General features: G+C 35.2%; 1 protein-coding gene and 3 pseudogenes across 1 annotated transcript; 2 read left to right on the forward strand and 2 right to left on the reverse strand.

Moving 5' to 3' along the window:
* Positions 1-3,000: 3,000 nt before the first annotated feature.
* On the reverse strand, positions 3,001-4,029 carry LOC148046122 (olfactory receptor 6B2-like; annotated as a pseudogene).
* A 4,138-nt stretch (positions 4,030-8,167) lies between these two features.
* Positions 8,168-9,304, reverse strand: LOC106549774 (olfactory receptor 6B2-like; annotated as a pseudogene).
* Positions 9,305-16,054: 6,750 nt separating this feature from the next.
* Positions 16,055-16,969, forward strand: LOC106549773 (olfactory receptor 5BS1-like; annotated as a pseudogene).
* Positions 16,970-24,535: 7,566 nt separating this feature from the next.
* LOC106549772 (olfactory receptor 5V1-like) lies at positions 24,536-25,453 on the forward strand. Its single transcript, XM_014067510.2, has one exon. It carries the CDS (start codon positions 24,536-24,538, stop codon positions 25,451-25,453), a length of 918 nt encoding a protein of 305 aa, XP_013922985.2.
* Positions 25,454-25,598: the final 145 nt, after the last annotated feature.

Here is a 25,598-nt window from a genome sequence, read left to right on the forward strand (position 1 = left end):
TCATTGTGTTTCCCTATAAAACACAATGAGATCAAAAATAACACTCTGAAGAAAGGGTAAATGAAAGGCTACATTAGATGTATGTCTTTCATTTAAAGCAGTTTTATTTTATTAATATTTTTTTAAAAAAATTATATTCTCCCCATATTCCTTCTAAGGTGACTCTGGGTGGTTTACAAATTATGAAACGATTAATACCTAATTAAAATGCTAAAACATTAAAGCTGCACAAATTAAAATATTATTAAAACTTGAAGGAAATGGATCTTATTTGTTCTATTTCACTTTCAACCAACACAAAATTCTAGTATGTGTGCACATACACATGTATGAGTTTATGTTTTTTGTCTTCCTACATCCTGTATATATTTATTTCATTATTTGAAATAAAGGAGCATGTATGTAAATATATTACTATTCCATTCTATTTAGGAAACCAAAATCAAAAATTTAGATTTGATGCCGCGCGAGTGATTGTGGGTGCACCTCGGTTCACCCACATAACACCTATCCTCCGCAAGCTGCGCTGGCTACCTGTCGATCTCCGGATGCGCTTCAAGGTGCTATTAGTCACCCATAAAGCCCTGCATGGTAGTGGATCTGGATACTTGAGAGACCGCCTTCTGCCAATTACCTCCCTGCGACCAATTAGATCTTACAGATTGGGCCTCCTCCGTATTCCATCGGCCAGCCAGTGCCGGCTGGCAACTACAAGGAGGAGGGCCTTCTCAGTAGTAGCCCCGACCCTTTGGAACGAACTCCCCGTGGAGATTCGTACCCTCACCACCGTCCAGGCCTTCTGCACAGCCCTTAAGAACTGGCTAGCCCATCAGGCCTGGGGACAAGGATAGCCGCCCCTCCCGAATGATGAATGTATGTTGCTTATTACTTTTATTATATGTGTCTACGTCATTGTTTGTATTTCCCCTCCCTGATTTTATGTGAGCCGCCCTGAGTCCCCTCAGGGAAAAGGGCGGCCTATAAATGTTAAATGTTAATGTTAATAATAAATGTTAATAATAAACATAAATGTTAATAAACATGCAGGATAACATGTAGAATTCTGTTACTTGCCTTGCCTAGGCTTGAGATGATACAATAAACTTCAACAGTCTAATACAACACATTTGGAAGTTTATATTAATTTATTAATGGTATCATAAATATTATCCAGGTATATTATTGCAATTATCAGTGCAAATATTCTCTGAAAAAGAAGCCATACACATTATAAATTTCTGTCAAAAATGTGCAATTATTTTAAATGGAAAAATGGGGATCTTGAGAAAAAGTATAATTTTACTACTTCTCAATTGTAAAAAATATAGAAACAGGTTGACTTTAAAAACTGCCCTTTTTAGAAATATGTGGCATATACATTAATATCACTTTCACTCCCATTCCAGTGGGTGTCCCATCCTAAGGAAATACAAACATACATGTGAAGGCATTAACTTTTAGTATGCAACTTAGTCAAGGGTGGTATTCACTCTGTGCCTTTGTAAAAAGTGGCCAGACAGAAAGAGAAATATATGTTCTTTTCATCCAACACAGGAAGTGCACCGGTCCACTAGAGCCTTCACCCGTTCCCTATAAGCATCTTCATTGTCATCCCACATAAGACCCACCACTATCGTGACATCCACATACTTCACAATATGATTCATGGCAGATTTGGCACAGCAGTCATGGGTCATCAAGGTGAACAGTAGTGGACTCAAGACACAGCCTTATGGGAGACCTATCATTAAGGGGATGGAATTGGAAACTCTTCTACCAACTTGCACAAACTGGGGCCTATCAATAAGGAAATCCAGTATCCTATTACATAAAGGAGCATTAAAACCTAATAGGCTCAGTTTGTTGACCAAATTTTGAGGAATGATAGTGTTGAAGACCAAACTGAAATCAACAAATAGCATTCACACATGAGTATTCTCCTGCAGGTGTGCTATGCTAAGATGAAGCACAAAGGAAACTGTATCATCTATAGAGCAGTTCTTCCAGTAGGCAAACTGTAATGAATCAAATGTAAGGGGAAGGCATGAAGCCATATTGTCCTTTACCAATTTCTCAAAACACTTCATCATATTGGAAATGAATGCAACTAGATGGTAATCATTAAGGCATGTGATTATAGTGTTTTTTGGGGGGGTCACTGGTACAATGATTGCAGTATTAAAACATGATGAAACCATGGTCTGATGCAACAATAGGTTGAAGATATCTGTGAGAACAGTGGATAGCTGGTCAGCATACTCCTTAAGTAGTCTCCCAGGGATATTATCAGGATCCACAGTTTTCAGAGCATTGATTTTTCACAGGACCTTCCAAATAGCAGTTGTATCAAACATGAGCACCTGCTCATCAGGAAGGAGAACAGCTTTCCTTGCTGGAATGTTGTTTGTGGCCTCAAACATAAAAAAAAACATATTTAGATTGATTAGGGAATCTGTATCATCCTTACATGTCAGGAAGATGCCTTATATCAGTAATAACCCGAATACCTTGCCACATACATGTTGGGTCCATAGGATCTTGAAAGAAATTCTGTATTTTATGACTATATGGTTGCATTGCTGTTTTTGTAGCACATTCAAATCAGCTCTTGCTATTCAAAGTTCTGCCACACCATCTGATTTGAAAGCAGTGGAAGACAACTATCAGTTTGAAAGAAGGTAAAATGTAGATAAATAGTACCACTTCAGTAGGAAGGTAACAGTGTTCTGTGTTTCTCCAAATGCTCTGCATGGCAATGTTATGATTGCAGAAATGTCTTCAGACAATGATGTCTCCCTTGGCTAAGAAACAGAGATGAACCCTATCCCCTAGTTTCAGATAATATTGGATAGAAGAAACCTTTAACTTACTGAATTGAGTGATCTTTGCACAATTCTATTATTTAATAAGAAATCCATTACATAAACTAAAAAAATTGATCCATTTATATAGTTACTCCAACCAATTGTATGAATCCAATGAAGCTGGGAATTGACAGTTTTATAATCCAATACAAGTGGAAAATATATTGTTTGAGGAGAGGATACTAATTAATTAATCCTTTTCTAACACAGCTTGGTTTCATTGTAAGTCCATGTTTCCTAAGAACAGCTCTCCTAAGGCATCTTTGACTTCTCTGTTTCTCAGGCAGTAAATGATAGGATTCAGAAGGGGAGTGACTACTGTGTAAAACACAGATACTAGCTTATTGAAGATCACAGAATTGTTGGAAGTTTTTGATGTTGGACGGACATACATGAACATTAGTGTCCCATAGAAAATAGTAACTACAGCCAAATGGGAGCCGCAAGTAGAAAAAGCCTTTTGCCGGCCTGTACTGGAGGGAATTTTCAAAATACTGACAATTATGAGGATGTAAGAGACTAAAATTAGAGAAAATGAACTAACAATGACACTAGTAGCTACAATGAAGTTGCACAATTCAGCTTCATGAGGATTTTCACAAGATAGTTTCAGTAAAGGTGACGCATCACAAAAGAAATGGTTGATCTCATTTGGTCCACAAAATGGCAGCCTACAGAGAGCCACCAATGGAGGAATATTAATTAAGAAGGCACCGATCCAAGAACATGCAGCCATTTGATGGCAAATTTTGTTATTCATGATATTTTGATATCGTAGAGGATTACATATGGCTAAATAACGATCAAATGCCATAATTGCCAAAATAAAACATTCAGCTGTACCAAATGAAATTAAAAAATAGAGTTGGGCAATGCAGCCAGTATACGTGATATATTTGTTTTTTGTTAAGAAAACTTCTAGCATTTGGGGGATAATATTGGATGTGTACCATATCTCTAAGAAAGAGAAGTTGCTCAGGAAAAAATATATGGGAGTGTGGAGATGTCGATCAAAGTATACAATGCTGATAATGGTGAGATGCCCACTTAAAGTCAATACATAAATGAACAAGCCAACAAAGAAGAGGAGAAACTGAAAGTTCTTCAGACTAGGGAAGCCCAAAATGATAAAATAAGTTACCACGGTTTTATTGCCAATCATCATATTTTCGACCTATGAAAAAAAAAGAAGGAAAACAAAACCAGAAATATAAGATAGGACAATATTACAACAACAGATCAAAATGGAACTATATGAACATTCCTTTGCCATTAAATTGTGGTCACTTTGTGAAATGAAATAAATTTATACTTTAAATACAATCATTTACTTTTAAACAGATTGCAGTAACACTAGAGAGAAAAGAAAATATGTCAGAAACAGGAATGAAACTAAAATATAAAAACTTAGATGATCTTTGGAAAAACTACCACAGTTAGGATCCTTCACAAATTTCATAGATTTAGTTGTTGGTTGAAAAGGGAGTAAAATAAAACTATGATACTTTCCTATTCTCATATTCTGAAAGATATTTTGGAAAAAAATAGAACTATAATTACTACATATGTCCCTTTCTGTATGTGTCTGTTTATTAATGTATTTATATTAATAAAACATATTTTGTCATTTATATCTTAAAAATAAGATTTAGTGAAATATGATTAATTTAAGCTTATAAGTGTTACTTTAAACTTCAGATACCAAGAGATGAAATATCTGGAAACCAGACTAATTTAAATTTTAAATTAAATTAAAAATACTTTGTTTGTACTGTGAAAATATGTTTGTGTTTTGAAGGATTTATAGACTATATGCTATATGAGCTATGTAAAGATTGTATATCAGTGCATGTATACATGTATAATGTTTGATATGAGGTATCTAATAGAATAATTCTGGAAACCAGAAATGTTGCCATTTATATAAGAAGGAGAATTTTTAATCATGTCTCCTCCATCAATTACATTATATAATGATTAAGGTTTAAATCCAATGATTTATTTTACATGGTTAACCTTGGAGTATAAATATCATTCTGCTTTTAAGCAGAGATAGTTTTATAGCCCCATAAAGATCTGAGGATAATTCTGAACTGCTGCCAAGATTCAGTAGATTGGTGTTTTATTTTATGTTGGGAGATGAGAAGTAATTATAGTTTTTATTTGAAGCTATATGACAAACAATTGCAAAAGCATCCAATGAATTCAACACTATGGCAAGATTTTAGAGAAAATCTTATTTTCTCATAATAAGAACTCATAGTAATAGTTCTGAATGTTTCTCGTTTGTTTCATTAGCCACAATTTTAATGTAAGCAACTTCAGATGATTTTACTGAAGGTAAAGAATGACAATTCTTGTTAGAACACCCCTGATAGGATCTTAACAATGTTCCAGTGCTCCGATTCCAGTATCATATATGATCAATTTAAAAATCTCATTCATTTTGTAAAAGGGAAAAAACACACCCTTCAATGAATAGGATCCCAATAGCCTTGACTAAACAATTGATCAATAAGACTTAAACAAGTTGCCATTCATTTACCAATTCAATTTCAATCATATAAGCTATGAAAGGTTATCCATGCCCTTATTATTCCATTGGCAAGACAATTTTATTGGCACAATTTTTTAGAAGAAATTTAGTATCTTCTTCTGGTGCCTTTGTACCTAAGGCAACTACAAAAATCATTACATATACTGGATTTCAAGCATACTTTACTATAAATAAAAACATGTTATTCCTGGATACTATTGTTTTATAGTTCAACCTTCATAGAAGGAGCTTTTTAATGTAAGACTTACTTGTTTTGAATCCTAAATGGCCTGAAATTCCACTTTAAATTTTTCTTTATTTCAAAGTTATTTCTATGAAAAAATGTATAGAAGTAAAACTATATTGAATATTGATGGAAGGCAGCTGGAGAACTCAAGACACTAAATAAATATTCTTTCTTCATAAATAGTGATAATTAAAACTGATGCTCCAGGGAACAGTATGTAATAAACTTCTTCATTCCATTAAAATGAAAGCAATGTAGTAAATGTTACAAGTTCCACTTAAATCTCTGTGGGAGTTAAAGATTTTCTATTGCTCTAGAGAACTAATTTAGGAAAATAGAAGAGTTTTGTACAATTTAGGAAATTTAGGAAATTATTTCCCCTATATTAAATGCATCAAGGAAGAACCCCATGCAAATAGGATTTTCAATCAGGAAGTCCAATTACATATATACAGTTATATATGCACATAAATATTTTTTTCTGAAATGCAATCTCCTGATTGTCTCAAATTTAAAATCAATCTCTTGTTATCACAAACTGAACAGGGCAAATGTTCTCTTTACCAACTAAATTTGGACAATGTATATATGTGTGTGTGCGCGCGCGTGCGCGCGCGCGCGCGCACACACACACACACACACACACACACACACACACACACACACACACACACACACACACACACACACACACACACACATATATATATATATATATATATATATATATATATATATATATATATATATATATATATATAAAATATTGGGTTTCTGTCTGGATGGTCCCATATTTGGACATACCAGGGGTTGTCTCTCTCTCTCTCTCTCTCTCTCTCTCTCTTTCTCTCTCTCACACACACACACACACACATATATATATAGTTTGATTTTTGTTTTTAAGTTATTAAATAATATACTATGAATCAATATTCATTGAAGCAATATTCTGGTTCATATACTATAACCGTGATGGTGAACCTATGGGATGCGAACCTATGGCACACAGAGCCATCTCTGCAGGCACGAGCTGTTGCCCTAGGTCAGCTCCACCATGTAAGCATGCACACCTCCTGCCAGCCAGCTGATTTTCAGGTTTGTGCAAGAAAGTGCACACATGCATGGGGGGCAGTGGTGGCAGAACTCCCCCAACATCCTGTTTTGGGCCTAGCCTCCTGGGATCAAAAATGGTCCATGGCCTGGTAACCCATTTTTGGTCCCATGCGGATTCAGGGAGGCCCGAAACAGGCCATAGGGGACACATGAGCATGCACTGGGGGGGGCGAGGGGAGCACAGGCACATGAACAGGGGTGGGGAAGTGCAGGGATCTCATGTGCAGGGTGGGGGAATGTGGGGGGAGTGCATGCATGTGAGGGCACGGGGCATTACATTATGGATGTGGGCATGCACGCGCACACATTTGGCGCGTGCATGCCCACATCCATAGGAAAAAAGGAAAAAAAGGTTAGCATCACTGTACTATTACATCATTTGAAATACCTCCAGAAAGCTAACATTATTAAAAGTTTATATTGGTACCACTGGTTTAACTTTGTCCATTTTTGTACTGATTTTAGCTACCCATAATTGGTGTTGAAAGTATTTCTCACCATTAGCTATTTTGTATATAACATTTTCTCCCTTAAAGCTCTTTTGTTTATGGATAATATATATTTCTGAGTGCCATATAATGGCTTCCACATAGCTGGCAAAATAATTATTAATCAAGGGACTTATTAATAAGAAAGTGATTACAAATCTTTATAGTGGTTAACTCATAATTCCCCTTAGGTCCATTAAATATTTCTGGGAGGAAGGATTCTGGAAGATTTCTTGACTTGCGGTTACTCTTTTGTTTCCATGAAGGTTGTTGAAAGAAACAATATTTTAATGAAATTATCCTAAATAATAAAAAGCTTCAATAAGTGATTACAAGTGTATGATAATCTCATTGACAATAAAGATTCTAATGAGTACAAGAAAAGTTAATCTTGAAAAGATTACATTAGGTAAGATAACATTAGGTTATTAGACTTTACTTAATTTTACAAAAGAAGCAATTAGCTACTTTAAATACAGAAAATCACCTAAGCTGTAAGTAAACATTTAGAGAAAGATTAGAAATTACACTGAAAACCAATCTACAGAGAATTCCAGTTAGGTCTTTAAATGAAATGTCATCTGCTATTGTGAAAATTTTTTGCAAGTATGTTTCCTAGGAAAAATAAGCTTGTTTTACTCCTTCTCATCCCTATATTACAAAGCAAATATTTTCTTCAGATTTTTCAATTATGTTTGCTGCAGGCACCTTGCTTTAAATGTCAGATACCTGGTCAACTTCTTCAGTCATGGTAGATGAACATTGTTCATCCAATATAGGATTTGAACCTACACGTTTTAATCCTTAAATCTGAAGAAGCATGAGAAGGAATACAACTATAAAGAAACTAGTAGGATACAACATGTTTTCAATGTGCTATTAAAGAAAATGAAAACAAGACATTTCCAAAATAAAATGTTTATTCATAGTCCTGTTCTTTGTAGATAATGATGATGAAGATGATGATGAAGATGATGGTTTTAATGGGTTTTATGGTTAAAAAACAAAATCTATAAACTGCTATTACACAATACCAGCTATAAATGTTATAATATATATTTTTGGGGAGGGAGGATTAATATATTATTCCATTTCCAATGCAGCTTGGTTTCATTTTAACTCCATGCTTCCCATCTAAAGCTCTCTTTAAGGCATCTTTAATTTCTCTGTTTCTCAGGCAGTAAATAATAGGGTTCAGCATGGGAGTGACCACTATATAAAACACAGATACTATCTGAACTTTCACTGAACTTTGGGAAGTTTTTGAGGTTGGACGGACATACATGAACATCAGTGTGCCATAGAAAATAGTAACTACAGCCAGATGGGAGCCACAAGTAGAAAAAGCCTTTTGCCGGCCTGTAGTGGAGGGGATTTTCAGAACACTGACAATTATAAAGATGTAAGAAACCAAAATTAGAGAAAATGAACTAACAATGACACTAGTAGCTACAATGAAGTTGCACAATTCAGCTTCATCTGGATTTACACAAGATAGTTTCAGTAAAGGTGATACATCACAGAAGAAATGGTTGATCTCATTTGGTCCACAAAATGGAAGCTTACAAACTTCCATCAGTGGAGGAATATTAATTAAGAATGCACCGATCCAAGAACATGCAACCATTCGATGGCAAATTTTGTTATTCATGATATTTTGATATCGTAGAGGATTACATATGGCTAAATAGCGATCAAATGCCATGATTACCAAAATAAAACATTCAGCAGTGCCAAATGAAATGAAAAAGTAGAGTTGGGCAACACAGCTAGTATAAGTGATAGATTTCTTTTTTGTTAGGAAACCTTCTAGCATTTGGGGGATAATATTGGATGTGTACCATATCTCTAAGAAAGAGAAGCTGCTGAGGAAAAAGTACATGGGGGTATGGAGATGTCGGTCAATGTATACAATGCTGATAATGGTGAGATGCCCACTTAAAGTCAATACATAAATGAACAAGCCAACAAAGAAGAGGAGAAACTGAAAGTTCTTCAGACTAGGGAAGCCCAAAATGATAAAATAAGTTACCACGGTTTTATTGCCATTCATCATAATTTTGACCTATAGAAGAAAAAGCAGAAGAAAATGAAAGCTATTAAAACAAGATAAGACAATATAACAACAAGAATTTAAATTTAACTATGCCAAAATCTCTTTGTTATTAAATTTTGGTCACTGTGTGAATGTTTATACTTTAAACACAATAATTTACTTTCAAAAGTTTGCTTAAATGTTATAGAGGAGAGGGAAAACAAGTGAGCAGCAGAAATGAGGAATAAAGTATAAAACAGGTTTTTTTTAAGAAAGATAAAATACATTGATTATCATTATAATCATTTTTATTGTTACTGGTGATGAGATGCCCACTTACATAGTACAATTTTGAATTGCCTTTTTCCTATGGAGAACAGAATTTTGTATTTTATGAGTCTTCTAATCTTGAAGAGCAATTTTTAAAGATCTTAAGGTGTTTCAAGATGAGGACAAAATAGTTTTCTCAGTTCTATAAATGGAATGATACTAAAATTGAGTATTGAATTCTATCATCTATTCTTTTGTCATTTTACAAATGATCAATTATGCAGTTCTACAATCTATATAATTCTAAAATTCAGATGTGACTATGATGCTTGATGAAATTATCTTCTGGTTATACATTCTAAAGAATCTCTCTTTTTTCAAGCATCTCTAAAAATGAAGAAGATACCAAAAAGAATGTAGAGAAAAAAGAACAAATGTGATTGTTTTGTACCTATGTTTTACTGTTTTGTGTCATGCCTGAGTCACTCGTTTAATGTCTATATATTACAATAATTTGTAGAATAAAATAAAAAATACTTTTTTATGCATTATATACTTTAAGTGTTGGAAGCAAGATGTAAACTGCTTAGAGGGTGCTGTAAAATACTGTGAAGCAATATATAAGTCTAAGTGCTATTGTTATTGCTAAACAAAATTAATTTGCCCCATCAATTACAATCATGTAATTTAAGCATGGCCTTGGAGCTCCATTGATAAGTCCATACAATTTTCTTTTCAGCATATTTCAGAAACAGTTTGGTATTTCTTTCTTCCTAAGAGAGAGAGGGGGGGGAGAGGGAGAGGGAGAGGGAGAGGGAGAGGGAGGGAGAGAGAGAGAGAGAGAGAGAGGGAGGGAGGGAGGGAGGGAGGGAGGGAGGAGAGAGAGAGAGAGAGAGAGAGAGAGAGAGAGAGAGAGAGAGAGAGAGAGAGAGAGAGAGAGAGAGAGAGAGAGAGAGAGGGTGATTGACCCTCAAGCTGGTTTTGCACCTAAGGCAACAAGTCTTATATCTAAAGCTCATGTCTTCTGGTTTCTGTTCCAATGCCTTTAATCATTACTCCAAAGTATAGTTCAATCATACATTACAGTAAACCTGTTTGTCCTAGATACTATTATATTGTATTTCAACCTGCATAGAAAGATTACTTTAATATAAAACTTACCTATCTTCAATTCTAAAAGAAGTGAAATTTCAGCTGAATATTTATTTCCAAGTTATTTTTATTTTTTAAAAAAAGTTGTTAAAGAAGTAGCACCATGCTGGATATTGATGGAAGACAGCTGGAGAAATCAAGATACAAAGAATTCTTCAATAAATATCCTTTCTTCATATTTAGTAATAATTAAAGGTGGTGCTCCAGAGAATATGTAGAACTAATGGAACTCCTTTTCATTCCCTTAAAATGAAAGCAGTGCTATAAATATTGTATTCTTATATCTCTTTGGGAGTTGAGTGTCGACCAACAGTGTCTGCAGCTCCAGAAAACTAATGAATGAAAACATAGGAGTTTTGTATACAATTAGGAAATTATTTTCCCCTATGTCTTTTAATAGATTAAATGTAGCAAGTAATTAAGCTAGACTAGGAACCCCATGCAAATGGGATTTTCTTTTCAGTGGAGGAAGTCCAGTGGATTTAGAATTACTGTATACACATACATCTTTCAATTCATCTGAAATGCAATTTGCAGGATACGTTGAATTATGAAAATCAGTCCCCATTTGTCACAAACTGGGTAAACATTCTCTTTAGCAGCATAATTTATATAATTTATGTGAGAGTGTTCTGTGTCTGTGTCTCTGTGTGTGTAGTTTGTTTTTAAGTTATTAAGTTATATTCTATGAACCAAGTAGAAAAATAATGGTTCATATATTGAAAACATTAGTTAAAATCTCTCTAGTAAGGTATTTTATTACGAAAAATATTGATGCCACCAATCTAATATTGTCCAAATGTAGTACATACTTACATCAGCTATACAGAATTGCTATTAGAAATAATTTTCATCACTAGGTACTGTACATGACAGTATGTGTGATACAAACTGAAAACTTTTTGCATTCAAAATCACTTGCTTATGGATGCTTTTTTTAAAGAGATGTATCAACTTTCACATATAAGTAAAATAGTTAGCCATCAAGGGGATTATTAATAAGAAACTGATTACATGTCTTTACATTAGTTGCCTCAAAATTACCCCTTCATCCATTATCTGTTTCTGGGAACAATGTATAATGAATTCTGAACTCTTGGTTAACACAATAATGATTGTTGGTTGGAAACAATATTTTAATGAACCTATACTTAATAATAATAAGCTTCAATAAGTGATTTCATGTCTAATTATCTCTTTGACAATACAGATTTTAATGAGTACAAGAAAAGTTAATTTGAAAAGCTAAGTTCAATGTTAGTTCATTAGGCTTTACATCATTTTCCAAAGAAAGCAATTAGCTATTTGAAATGCAAAAAAAATCACCCCATAATTTAAATGAGCAATGAGAGAGACTTTGCAAGAAACACTAAACGTTATACTTAAAATTAATCTACAAAGAATTCCAGTTACAACTTTAACTAAAATGTTGTCTGTTAGCAAAGTGAAATAAGACAAATATGTTGGGTAGATTTCCTACCCAACATATTTGTCTTATGATTTTCTTTTACCCCATTCTCTCTCCCATATTAAAAAAAAAGTTTTCAAAGATTTCTGACTTATTAATATTATAAAAACATTAATTAATTATTCTTGAATCACAGATCATTACTGTAATAATCCTATGCATGTTTCATATAGATAGGTTGCTTCTATTGCTTCTACACCTAAGCCTCTGGAGATAAACATAGATTACTTGTTTTGTCCAGCTATTTTTAATGCTTTCATAAATTAAGGCAACATTCATGCAGTGTTGACTTGTAAATGATTATGCTGCCATATACAGTTCCCTATATCCTGTTAATTTAGCATTATCTTGGTCAATGTATTACCCATTATAAATTTAATTTTCTGTGGACTAAACATAAAATGTTTCTGAATTTTCATTTATTCCTGCCTTATCTTGCATAAAAAATTATCCTGAACAAATTACCAGTTTCCATTAATGCTAAAGAGCTCTATGGTTTTTTACATTATTTTTAACTATTTATACAAAGTCTCATGATGTATAGTATCTCAAGATAACCTCAAATGAAAACAAGGAAATGTCTCTTATTTTTCCATCATTTATTGTGTTTTTGTTATGCAATGTTGCCTGCTTTACATTGCACACCAGAACAACTAAACACAAGATTAGTTTTTCCCCAAATGCCATCACTGTAAACAATTAGTCCCCACAACAATGTCAAATTATCCACTAAGACTGTATTACTATTATTCTTCTCTTCCTTCCTAGTACCTGTATCTTTCCTAGTAGCCATCTCTTTCCACTTATTAATATAACCATGTTGCTACTATCTTAAAATTTATATTGTTTTATTTGTTTCCTAGTATAATTTGATTGCTTATTAGTAACCTATGACTATCACTAAGTATTGTATCTTATGATTCTTGATGAATGTATTCTAATTTATTTTTCTTTATGTACACTGAGAGTATAGGTACCAAAGACAAATTTCTTGTGTGTCCAATCACACTTGGCCAATAAAGAATTCTATTCTATTTAGTCACTGTGGATGAATATTATCTATGCAATATAGTATTTGAACTTCTATGCTGAATCCATTGTTTTAAATTTTGAAATAGCAGGAGAACAAATATAATTGTCAAAAAATAATAATAGGGTAAAAAAATGTTTATTTAACATTTCCTATGTTAAATAAAAATAAAATATTTTCAGAATAAAATGGTTATTCATTATGTCAGTCCATGTGTGAGGATGGGAGTGATGAAGGTGATAATGGTGACTATAATAATAATTATGATGGTGATTTTAATATGTTTTATAGTTTGTCATTTGTCGGCTGTGACCAGGGGGGCATTTGCCCAGGTTTGCCTGGTGCACCAATTGCGTCCCTACCTGAATCGGGAGGCATTGCAACAGTCACTCATGCCCTTGTGACCTCAAGACTGGACTACTGCAATGTGCTCTACATGGGGCAGCCCTTGAAGAGCATTCAGAGACTTCAGCTCATCCAGAATGCAGCCACGCAAGTGATTGTGGGTGCAACTCGGTACACCCACATTACACCTATCCTCCGCGAGCTGCACTGGTTACCGATTGGTCTCTGGATACACTTCAAGGTGCTAGTTGTCACTTATAAAGCCCTTCATGGTATTGGACCTGGGTACTTGAGAGACCGCCTGCTGCCAATTACCTCCCAAAGACCCATTAGATCACACAGATTAGGCCTCCTCTGGGTTCTGTCTACTAGACAATGTCATCTGGCCACTACCTGGGGGAGGGCCTTCTCTGTGGTGGCTCCGGCCCTTTGGAACGAGCTCCCCACAGAGATTCGGACCCTCACCTCTCTCCAGGCCTTCCGAAAAGCCGTTAAAACCTGGCTGTGTCAGCAGGCCTGGGATCGATGAGTTCCCTTCCCCTCTTGAATCATGTGGCTGTTGGTTGTTTTAAATGCCCTGTACTTTTTGTAGTTTTTGTGTTTTTCCCTCCCCCTCCTTGGGTTTGTGCGCTGCCCTGAGTCCCGCTGGGAATAGGGCGGCATATAAATAAAATGAACCTCGAACCTAGTTAAAACATGAAATTTTCCCTCTAACATGGAAGATGGCAAGACCATATATTTCTTGAATGTTGAAGATAAATCTTGTTCGTACAAGGCGAAAGATTTTTGCTGAAATATTATCATTAGAGAATGGTCTTCTTTTCCAGATGCATTGCATATCCAAGGAGTGTTTTGATTAAATCCTGACTAACCTTTACCTAAGGTGGAAGATGATTTTGTAAGCTGACAGCAAATAATAATCTGAATCTTGTGTAGTATATGTCTTCCCTGTTGACATGACACTGTTCTGCAAAATATGGAAACAGGGGTACTACCAAAGTAAGAAAATTGATGTAGTGTTTTAACTGAGTGGGTAACAAAGGGATCTCCAAAGAAATTTGTATGCATTCATATCTTAATGTGAAAATAGATGCATAGCCAAATGCCTAAACAAAACATCATAAAAGTCAGTGGTTTGCTTTGATAGAGCCTGGGTCATGTTATAGATATAAATAATGGAAATAATGGGACTCATTTTCCTTCAATCTATTCATGAAGTTATTGAAAAGGAAGAAAAGACCCAAATGAGATAGAGTTCCTTCAAATTCTCAGAGAAAAGCAATAAAGAAGAAATTGACAAGGTCAGACTTTACAAGGTAGTCTAAACAAACAAACCATCATTATTTCAACAGTGCAGGTGTTCTTACTTCTTATGGGGTAATTAATAAACTCAAGAGACTTATTAGGAAATTTTCAACTTTAAAATGCTACACCTTGGACAACAGGAAACAGAAAAGTGGAGAAGATAAAATTCAAATGTAAGTCCTGCACATGGACAGTATCTGTCTCCTGAGAAGGTATGTATGATTGGATTTAGCATCATATCCCAAAGGAAGCAATAAAATAACATTTTACAACAACTCAAAACTGCAAATCTATAGAAAGCATCAGTTGGAATTTATTCTACATTGTTTTCTGTAAAATGAGAAGCAAGGAAACAATACAATCACATGAAAACAGTACAGATTTTTCTTCTCTCCTCTGAAAAAAATTCCTCCCAGTGTGATGTAAATATGTAAAATTGTGCTGGGAAAATTGAGTCTTTGAAATGTGTTGAAATTTAAACTGCATTATCTGTTTAATGCACAACTTTTCTAAATTTTAGTCAATGTGTTATTTGGAAAGTGGGAACTCTTTCTAGAAGATCTGGGAACTGGTTGAGAAAATTAAGACATGTTTACTGTGATTGGTATACTAAATCTATGGCATAATATTGACTAGCTAATGAAGTTTAGTCTTCTTGTTCATCTTCAAACATTCAAGACCCTCCTCCCTCTTATTTTCTCTATATTATTTTTATGAATTTACAATTAGATGTAATTTTATTTATTTATCCTATAATAGATTTAAAATTGAAAAATTGGAACAATGTACTTTTTAAAAATTATTTTTAGATTTTTTTTCTTCCTAGAGTTTCCTGCAAGTTCAGATCAACATAGAAATGATCCATTTGAGGCGGCAAGAATTGACCAAACTGCTTGTCACGCAAACCTACTTTTGTTGGCTGAGAGAGACTGGCTTAAAATAACCCAATGCCTAAGGTAGGACTCAAATTCCTGATTTCTAGCCTAGTGGCTTAATCAATAAACCATACTGGTTCTTAATCAGATGACATTCTTTCAAATTTGTTAGCATTATCTTTAACTTATAGGTGGTTCCATTTTTTTTACATCACTTTATTTTTCTTTTAAAAGGTCATCAGCCAAATTTGATATCCTTATAAAATATAAATGTGTTTATTTGATCTTTCTTTTTCTCTCTTTTCAAGTTCCTACACAGTCTGGAAATGGAAAATCAGAGCACCACAGTGACTTCCTTTATCCTTTTGGGATTTTCATACAACCTGTATGAAATTTTTTTCCTCTTCCTGGTATTTTTCCTTATGTATGTCATAACTTTGGTGGGAAATATGATGATTGTGGTGGTTACAACTCATCTTCAAAGCCCCATGTATTTTTTTCTAGCACAACTGGCTTTGGTTGATATTTGTTTTTCTTCTGTTACTGTCCCAAAATTGCTAGTCATGTTCTATGCAGGCCAGACCATTTCATTTTCTGCTTGCTTTAGTCAAACGTTCTTTGTCTTTCTAATAGGGACCACTGAACATTACATTCTTGCAGCAATGGCTTATGATCGATATGCTGCCATTTGCAAGCCCCTCTATTATGTGCAAATTATGAACAAAGCATTTTGTAGGTTGCTGGTGTGTGGTGCATGGGCAGTAAGTTTTTTATGTTCCACAGTAAATGTTTTACCTATTTTGAGGTTAAGTTTCTGTGGACCAAATATTATCAGGCATTTCAGTTGCGAGTTTCCAAATCTTCTTGCACTTTCCTGCTCAGAAACTTTTCTCAATAAACTGGCATTCTTTATTACAGGAAGTGCCTTTGCGGGTAGTTCATTAATTATTATTGTACTTTCATACATCCATATCATCTAAACTATTCTGAAACTGAACTCTGCAGAAGCAAAAAGAAAAACTTTCTCTACCTGTAGTGCTCATCTTATTATTGTGACTTTGGATTACAGCACTGGAAGTTTTAGGTATATGAGACCTAGCTCAGCCTCTTCAATTATTGTGGATCAACTCTTCTCCATTCAATATGGCATTTCAACACCCATGATAAACCCCCTTATCTACAGCTTAAAAAACAGGGAAGTGAAGGCAGCTATCAAAAAGCTAATGGGCTACAAATCCTAATTATATAAAACCTAAACTATTTTGTTGTTAAACATGTTGATCAATTTGTTGTATTGAGCAGAAAAATAAATGAAACATATTTGAAATTTTACCCAAATCTTCTTGTCTGGTGCAGGTGAATAGATATAATTGAATCTTGGTACCTTTTGGTCCTTGTCTACTACCACAGTTTCTGATTTATTGCCAGAAACTGTCTGTCTCCCTCTGTGAGGAAGTTGGGTGGTTTCTAAGTTTGATAAATAAATAAACAAACAAACAAACAAACAAACAAATAAATAAATAAATAAATAATTTTATTGTTGAAAATTTCTCAGTGGCTTGTCTGTGCCTCTGTCAGAATCTGCTGATTTTCTGATGATTTATGCATATATTTGGAAAGGTAACTCTGGCTCAGCTCATCTTCCTAGATTGTTACACTTCTTCATGGAAGGAATACAATACAGTTCTTGGTAGACTGGGCCAGGAAAGAATTTAGGACAAAATTAAACAGAGAATTAAGGACCTTTGCAAGCAGGCAGTTCTCTGACTTGTTTGTAATTTTATTTGAAATACTCCCTTTTTCTTCCACAGACACTGGAAGTTTTCTTACAAATGACTGGCAGACAGAGTACATAAGCTCTATATTAGGACAAACACACTACCTATAGGTAATATATCTTTTGTTGATTAAATATTATCAACCACTTCAACAAATCTTGGGAAAGCAATATTTCAGAATGCCCTCCCCTAATATGAAGTTATACAATTTAGTGATAGAACAGCACTGGCAGACATCCCTCCAAATCTTTTGCACAGATAATTGCTTACTTTTTTTCTGCAAATTGAATGAGAAGGCATGCAATATACCAGGGCTGTCAAACACATGGCCCATGGGCTGGAAGTGTCACATGCTGGCCACACCAATGCCTTGTTTAGTGACGGGTGTGTGTGTCATGATAAGTTACATGAATGATGATGCAAGTTTGAGACTCCTGCAATATACAGATCTGCACAATATTTAGATGAGGAAAAGTGCTTCATTACAAATAAATTTAACATACTTGCAGTCTGTCTGAATGAGATAGAATATTCAGTGCTAAAAACTCTAAATTAAATACAAGCTTCCCATCTGTGATTTCCCTTCATGATCTATTTGTCATTCCAAATCTGAAAATAAAACTTGTATTTAATGCTGAAAATTGAAAAAGGAAGTATTATTATATTATGCAGTTATATTTTAATTAGTATAGACTAACTAGGAAGAGGAAGTATTAGGTATGTTTGCCATCTTCGGTTATTCATAAAAATAATAAAGATGGGATAAATACAAATAAATAAATAAATAACATGAAATCTGCTTTGCAATACATATAATAATAAAATGGTACTCATGTGCATAGAAAATTGGGTGGGTTGGATGCAAACTTTGGAAGGCCTGAAATAAAATTTTATTTTAGTAGCCTTAACAGGGTAAATTTCAGATCTAAAGGATGAGGTTCTTTCATAAATTGGGTGGGGGGACACAAGGAGAAAATTATTGTATCCTCCCAAAAGTTTAATATTTCATCTGTGCGGAACACCATGCATTCTGAACTGGGTGAACTACACATGATAGATCAGTTCTACTAATGATCAACCTTTACTGCAAACCATTTGCTTATGAAAAGCTTATATTATGAGCTGAGTTATTTCCAATTTAAAGAAGGTGACAAATTATCCTTTGGATAAAGTGGACCTCTTTAAATTGCTTAGCTCTAAAGTTTATCTTTAAAACATTTTGATTTACCTTTGACTGTATCTTGGAATGTCAGTCAACTCAACCATTTGTTATTTGGCCTATTTGGTCCAGAAATAACTACCACTTTTAAAATACCATAGTGTAGAATAATTAGATATTGATGGAATAAAGACTGATTTCTAAGTCCATAATTTATATCTTTATGAAGGTAAAAGTCAGGATACAGTACAACATAAAAAATAATATCATCCATTCAAGAGATTGACTATAGACTTAATGATAAAATATAAATTAATTAACAAATGAATCAGCTAAAGAAAGATTTTTATAGGATTTTATTTTAGGATTTCCAGAAGAATTATGCTTAGTCTTAAATATGTAAAGAAAGTACTCTGTAAGAAGAATATAAAAAGTAATATAGGCCATTCAAATCTCATCTATCTTATCTGTTGAATTCTTATTTCAAACATTTACAATCAATCAATTAATCTATACTCAAGGGAGCAATTTCATCTTAATCTATTCCTATGGTTCTTGATAATAATGAGGGACACCCCACCAATACTTTGCCTAGAACAGTGATTGCTAACCTTTTTCTCCTTTTGGGCTGAAATCGTACACGTGCACTATTGTGCATGCATGTGTGTGCTCACAATTACAATTATCCTCCCCTGCGCATATGTGTGACCCCTCCATTCATGCATGACTCCCCCCATGTGGCCTACTTGGACTTTTGTACCACAGCAAGAGGGGGCATTTTTACCCTCCCCAGGCTCTGGAGGCTTTCCTCAATCCTCCAAAGGGACGAAAATGGCCTCCCCTGCACTTCAAGGCTTCCAGAAGTCAGGAAGAGGCCCGTTTCTGGACTTCCAGAACATACAAGAGGAACATACCATTTTTCACCTTCCCCAGGCTCTGATGGCTTTCCCTGAAGCCTCTTGGGACCAAACGTCTCTTGGCACCCTGCTCCTCCTGCATATGCATGCATATCTCCCGCATGTGTGGCAAAACCAAAAAATCAGCTGGCTGGCAGGAGGCATGCAACCATGTGTGGTGGAGCTGAACTAGGCAGTGGCTTCTGTGTCTGCAGAGAGGGCTCCCTGTTCCACCTGTGCTACACATCAGTGGTGGGTTTCTACCGGTCCTCACGAACCAGTTGGTCAGTGCACCCGAAAGTAAGTAACTTCTGGGAACGCGGGCACTGGCCCTGTCGCTCGATATCGCCTTGCCATCCCATTGCAGTTTGCTTGCTCCCAGGCAATCAGTTAGCAGGCTGGAGGCGACCTGTTTAAACATGAGGCGCCAATGGCCAAAATTCCTCTCTCTCATTCCCGAGCTGATCGGTCCTCTCTTCATTTCGCCTTCCAGGAGCTTATTGCTTTCCTCAGGTAAGCAACTAAGTGTGAGGGGGGGTGGGACTCAGGGGGAAGGCTAGCTTATGCCAGCTCACAAAAGCTGCGAGCTGGCATATGCGTGTGGCTGAAAGCAGGTGGGTGGTGGCGGAGGCCTAGCTTTCACGAGGGAAGGTCCTCAGGACTTCCCTAGTGAAAGCCATGGGCTGGCATATGCCACGGGGCCGAAGGCGGGTGGGTGGCAGCCTAGTTTTCAGGGCAGCCTGAAGCCCTTCCCTCACGAAAGCTAGGCCTACCCACTTTCAAGGGGGGGCTTTCAGCCATGTGGTGTATGCCAGCCCATGGCTTTCCCTAGGCTGGCGGTAGCAGCGGCAGTGGTGGCCTAGTTTTTGCAAGGGAAGGCCTGAAGCCACATGGCCAAAAGCCCCCCCGCCCCACCCCCTCCAGCCTTGCCTGGCTCCAATCCAGTGTCTTACCTGGCCTGCTGCCTCTTTGCCTGCCTGCTTCCTGTTGCTTCCATCCATTGCATCAGAATCAGATCCATTGTATTGCAGTGCTGCTGATTCTGCCTGCTGGTAAGTGATCTGGGTTTTTTTCTTTTATTTTTTTAATGTATTTTAAAATAATATTTTATTTATTGTGCATAGAATTTTTAAAATAGTTTTTTTATTTTTTTATTTTAATTAAAATAAACCATTTTTAAAAATTCTATACTCAATACTTTAAAATGTATTGTGCATAGATTTTTTTTATTTTTTTAGTTTTGTTGTAATTTATTGTGTATGGAATATTTTTCATGGTTTCATTTTTAATTATTGTTTGTGGAATAGTTTGAAATGGTTACAGTATAAATTATTGCTGGTGGAATAATTGTTACAGTATATTATGGCTGGAACAATACCTTAAAATAATTACAGTATAAATTATTGCTGGTGGAAAAATGGTTACAGTATACTATTGCTGGTACAACACCTTAAAATAGTTACAGTATAAATTATTGCTGGTGGAATCTTAACAATGGTTTTTAAGGATTTTTTTATTTATAAAATATCTTTTTAAAAAATTATTTTTAGGGAACGTTTATTTTTTAATTGTTTATAAAATATATTTACTACAAGAAATGTTATTCCTTTTTGCAAGTTTTCTTTGTGATGCAATATGTTTCTTTTAAATGTGCAGGTTGGTGCATGGTTTATGTGTCTCAAAGTGGCTGCTTTTCTATGGGCAGGCCAAGTTGGTGCAAGGCAGCTTTGCCAGATTTCGTGTGTTTCACCCTCGTTGTTTAGGTAATTGTGAGGTAGTTGCTGGTTCTGTGAGCTTCCTGGCACTGTCCTTCAAAATTTCCCACAATGCCTTGATGGTTTTTATTCCAATGGCTTCGTCTTTCCTGTCCTTAGGGTTAGGGAAAAACTGGTTTCATTTGCAGTCTTTTTTTGGGGGGGGGGGGATTCTTATTTTTTGGTGTTTTCCTGGCACTGTCATAGTTTGTGTGGGTTTGGGTGTTTAATGTCCCGCAATTATCTACACATTAATAATGATCTAGTAATATTTCCTTATACATTTTAGGAACCTTTCCTTACATTATTGGTGTTTTCTTTCATACTTTTGGATTTCTAATTTCTGTTTCTGTTAGTTTCCGTTAGGAAACAAATCCCATGTGAAAAAGTATTCAAAGTCTTCTTGATTTTAATTGTCAATTTATTTATTCCTGCACATTGTAATATTTATTCATTTTCATATCTCTGGTTTTCCACTGTTGTGCAAACACAATTCCAGCAGCTGCTAACATGTGTAAAATTAAATATATATTGTACTCCCTTTCAAATAGCCAACAAAATATTTCTGGTTTTAATTCCATATCTTGCTTTACCATTGCTTCTAACCACTAACTTCTGAATAGCTACTTGGACTGACCTAAGTGGTGTGCAGAAGACCGGCAAACCAGTGATCCTTCCTCTGTAAGTAGCTGTCTTTATTGCTGGGTGTGCTCTGTGCTGGGTTTATCCTTGAGATAGTAAAGTGTTGCTTTCTGTGTCTCTCTTTTGTGCAGGTTATTGGAGCAAGATGGTGAGGTGGTGGTGCAGAAGATGCAAAAAAGGACAGTAATTTTCCTTTTCTATTATTTTTTGTGCATGTTTCATCCTAATGCAGTGCATGCAATTAAAGTCTTGTTTTCTGTGTCTCTCCTTTGTGCAGGTTATTGGAGCAAGGTGGTGAGATGGTAATGCAGAAGATCAGCAAAGCAGTAATCTTCTCTCTGTAAGTAGCTGTCTTTATTGTTTTGTGTGCTGGTTTCATCCCAATAATGGCAATGAAAGAGTTCATTTCTGTATCTCTTTTTTGTGCAGCCCATTCATTGGAGTCAGTGGTACTGAAGACTGGCAAGAATAGTCATCTTCCTGCTGTAAGTAGCTCTTTTATTGTTTTTGTACTTATTTTAATATTATTGTAGTTCATCCATTGGGGCAAAGAATTCAGTGACATCGTCTTGGCCACTCCCACAGAGTAGGTTCCAAAAATTTTTGAAACCCACCACTGGTACACACGCCATAAGTTCACCATCATGGGCCTATAACTTCCAAGAAAACATTATACATACATGATAAAAAAGGAATTAGCAAGGCATGGCCTATCACTGGTGCTTGATCAGATCATCCCCACAACAGTGTACATATTTTGACTTCTGTCAGGATGTCAAAAATCTCTGAACTATAAGCAAATTATTAGCTTTTATCTGCCCCATTCTACATATTTGGAAGCATGAGAATAAAAGAAAATGAATTCAGATGTGATTCTTAAAACACATTTTGTATCTCCTCAATAGATTTGCATGATTAGGTTTGACATCATTTGCCCCAAAGGAAGCAATTAGATATCACACATACCAAACTCATTGTACAAAATAAGTGTACAAAATAAGTATCTTCAAGTTCTTAGGAACAAAAATTAATGCAGCAGTTTACAAGTAAGAATCTATACCAAACAGATAGATTTCAGTCTAGATACTTTTTATAAATTTGTAGCAGCAAAGATTAAGGGGTAAGTTAATGAAGAAAATGAGTCAGATTTTTATTCATTCTCCTCTTTCCTCTTTCTGTGCTCCCAGACACACACATGCAAAATTAGAAATGTAAGCATTATTCTTAGTGAATACAGGAGTGAAATATTTTAATCAAATCTAAGCTTCAAAACATATTTGGGAATTGTTTTTCCATCTTTGATATTTGGTGATTTTTTTTAAACATTGGATTTAAAAAGTGGGGCAAAGGATTTATTTACTTTTCAAGCAGGAATTTTATACTGATAAATTCATATCTGTTCCTGGAAAAGAAGAACATTGCCTAGGTGCATTATTCTCAGCATCACACTGTTCCAGAAATTTTCTGATCTCCTGAGATCAAGCCTGCTTTGATTTCAAAACACATCACATTTTCCACTCAGGTGTGAAACCATTGAAAATAAGAGGAAAGGAAAACTCTAAGCAAATGTTTCACTAAGGTAAGTGCAGAAGTTGTTTCCCACATCTTCAACTGATTGGAAGTTCCAATTGAAGTTCTATACAACTTCCTTGAAAGTTAAATATTCCTGCATCATTGAGGGAGGGGGGAGTTTACTTTATACATAAGTATATCAAAAGCTTTTTCTTCAATCTCTTCTGTCTTTAATTAAATTTTCAAATGTTACAGCATTGGCTATCATGATGGAAATTCTATATAAACACTATCAATAATGTAGTCCTACTTTCCTCAATTTAATATTTAGATATGTTGCATTCTCAGGCAGCATACTGGTTGGAATTGATGGGAGTTGTGTCTGGAGAATACTGACGGGGGAAACATTACAGAAAATGCACAGACAGATATACTAATTTTCTCACTCAATCTATATCTTCTTGGTTAAATGTACATTCTTTCTACCACCCAGATTTATATTTTCCCTATAGGAAATCGTAGATTTTATCTGGAAAAGAAAGAAAAAAGGGAAGGAGGTTTGAATTGCATTTCTTACAATTCATGAACAAAAGGTGAGTCATCAAGGTCCTCACCTCCAAATCATCTGGTTTGCAGTCCTCAGTCTTCCCAAAAACTTATAAAAGAAATTTGGCCAAATTATTGAATTCTACAATGGAATTTTCACCAATTTGCACTAGAGAATGAAAAGAAAATTTTCTAACTGCATTAAGAACTTAAGGTGCACAGTGATACTGCACAATGATTCAACATACATTTTTATATCAACTCTAAAATCCTGGAGAGATTTATGGGCACATTTTAAAGTTTCTATAAATTCAACAAAATTGCATACTTCAAAAGATTACAAATAATTTGCATGTTGGGTTACATGTTTAAAAATGAATATATTTGTTTTAATATAAATCATGTAATAGTTTTGCCATTTCATTCATATATCTAGCTGTACAGTGTCTATCATACACTGTGTAATTAATGTTTCTGTTTTCTTCTTTATTTGAGGTTTTTAAATCATCTGAAAATAAAAATGGAAAATCAGAATGCCACCGTGACATTTTTTGTCCTTCTGGGATTCTCATACAGTATTACAATCACTACTTTCCTCTTCTTGGTATTTTTGCTTATGTATACCCTAACCTTACTGGGAAATATCATAATTTTGGTAGTCACCAGTCATCTCCAAAGCCCCATGTACTTTTTTATAATGCATCTTGCTTTCATTGATATCTGTTTTTCTTCCATCACTGTGCCAAAGCTGCTGGTGATTTTCTGGGCAAGACAGACTATTTCTTACTCTGGATGCTTCATTCAGATGTTTTTTGTCTTTGTCACAGGAAGCACTGAAGATTATATCCTTGCTGCAATGGCCTATGACCGATATGCTGCCATTTGCAAGCCCCTCCATTATGTTCAAATTGTGAACACAGCCCATTGTAGGTGGCTGGTGGCTGGAGCATGGGCAATTGGTTTCTTATGTGCCATGATAAATATATTACCTGCTTTGAAACTAGATTTCTGTGGATCAAATTTTATTAGGGATTTCAGTTGTGAATTTCCATCTGTACTTGCATTATCCTGCACAGAAACATCCTCCAATTGGTTGGCATTTCTGCTATCTGGTGGGGCTGTTTCTGGTTGTTCATTGATAATCATCCTAGTCTCCTATATCCATATCATCTCAACTATCCTGAAGTTGAACTCAGCAGAAGCAAAACAGAAAACATTCTCTACCTGTAGTTCTCACATTATTGTTGTGGTTTTGTATTATGGCACTGCCTGCTTCAGGAATATGAGGCCCAGCTCAGCTTCCTCAATTATTGTTGATGAACTCTTCTCTATTCAATATAAGATTTCAACACCCATGCTGAATCCCCTTATCTACAGCCTGAAAAACAGGGAAGTGAAGGAAGCCATCAAAAAATTAATGGGGTACAAACGCTTGTAATCCATACCAATGCACATGTATATAGGTCTGTGCACATAGATGTGTTTATCTCCATCTGCCTCTATGTATATAAACACACACACAAACAATGTACCTTGCTTTCTCTTTCTATCTCTTTGGGTTTGTCTACCTGTATAACTTTAAA

Source organism: Thamnophis sirtalis, unplaced genomic scaffold (assembly GCF_051295495.1).
Source record: "Thamnophis sirtalis isolate CommonGarterSnake01/CBP01778 unplaced genomic scaffold, rThaSir2_p1.2 scaffold_4, whole genome shotgun sequence".
Classification (NCBI taxonomy): domain Eukaryota; kingdom Metazoa; phylum Chordata; class Lepidosauria; order Squamata; family Natricidae; genus Thamnophis; species Thamnophis sirtalis.

Excerpts from the sequence above, each read along its gene's own strand:
- LOC106549772 (XM_014067510.2), top strand. The coding sequence starts at position 24,536 with ATGGAAAATCAGAATGCCACCGTGACATTTTTTGTCCTTCTGGGATTC.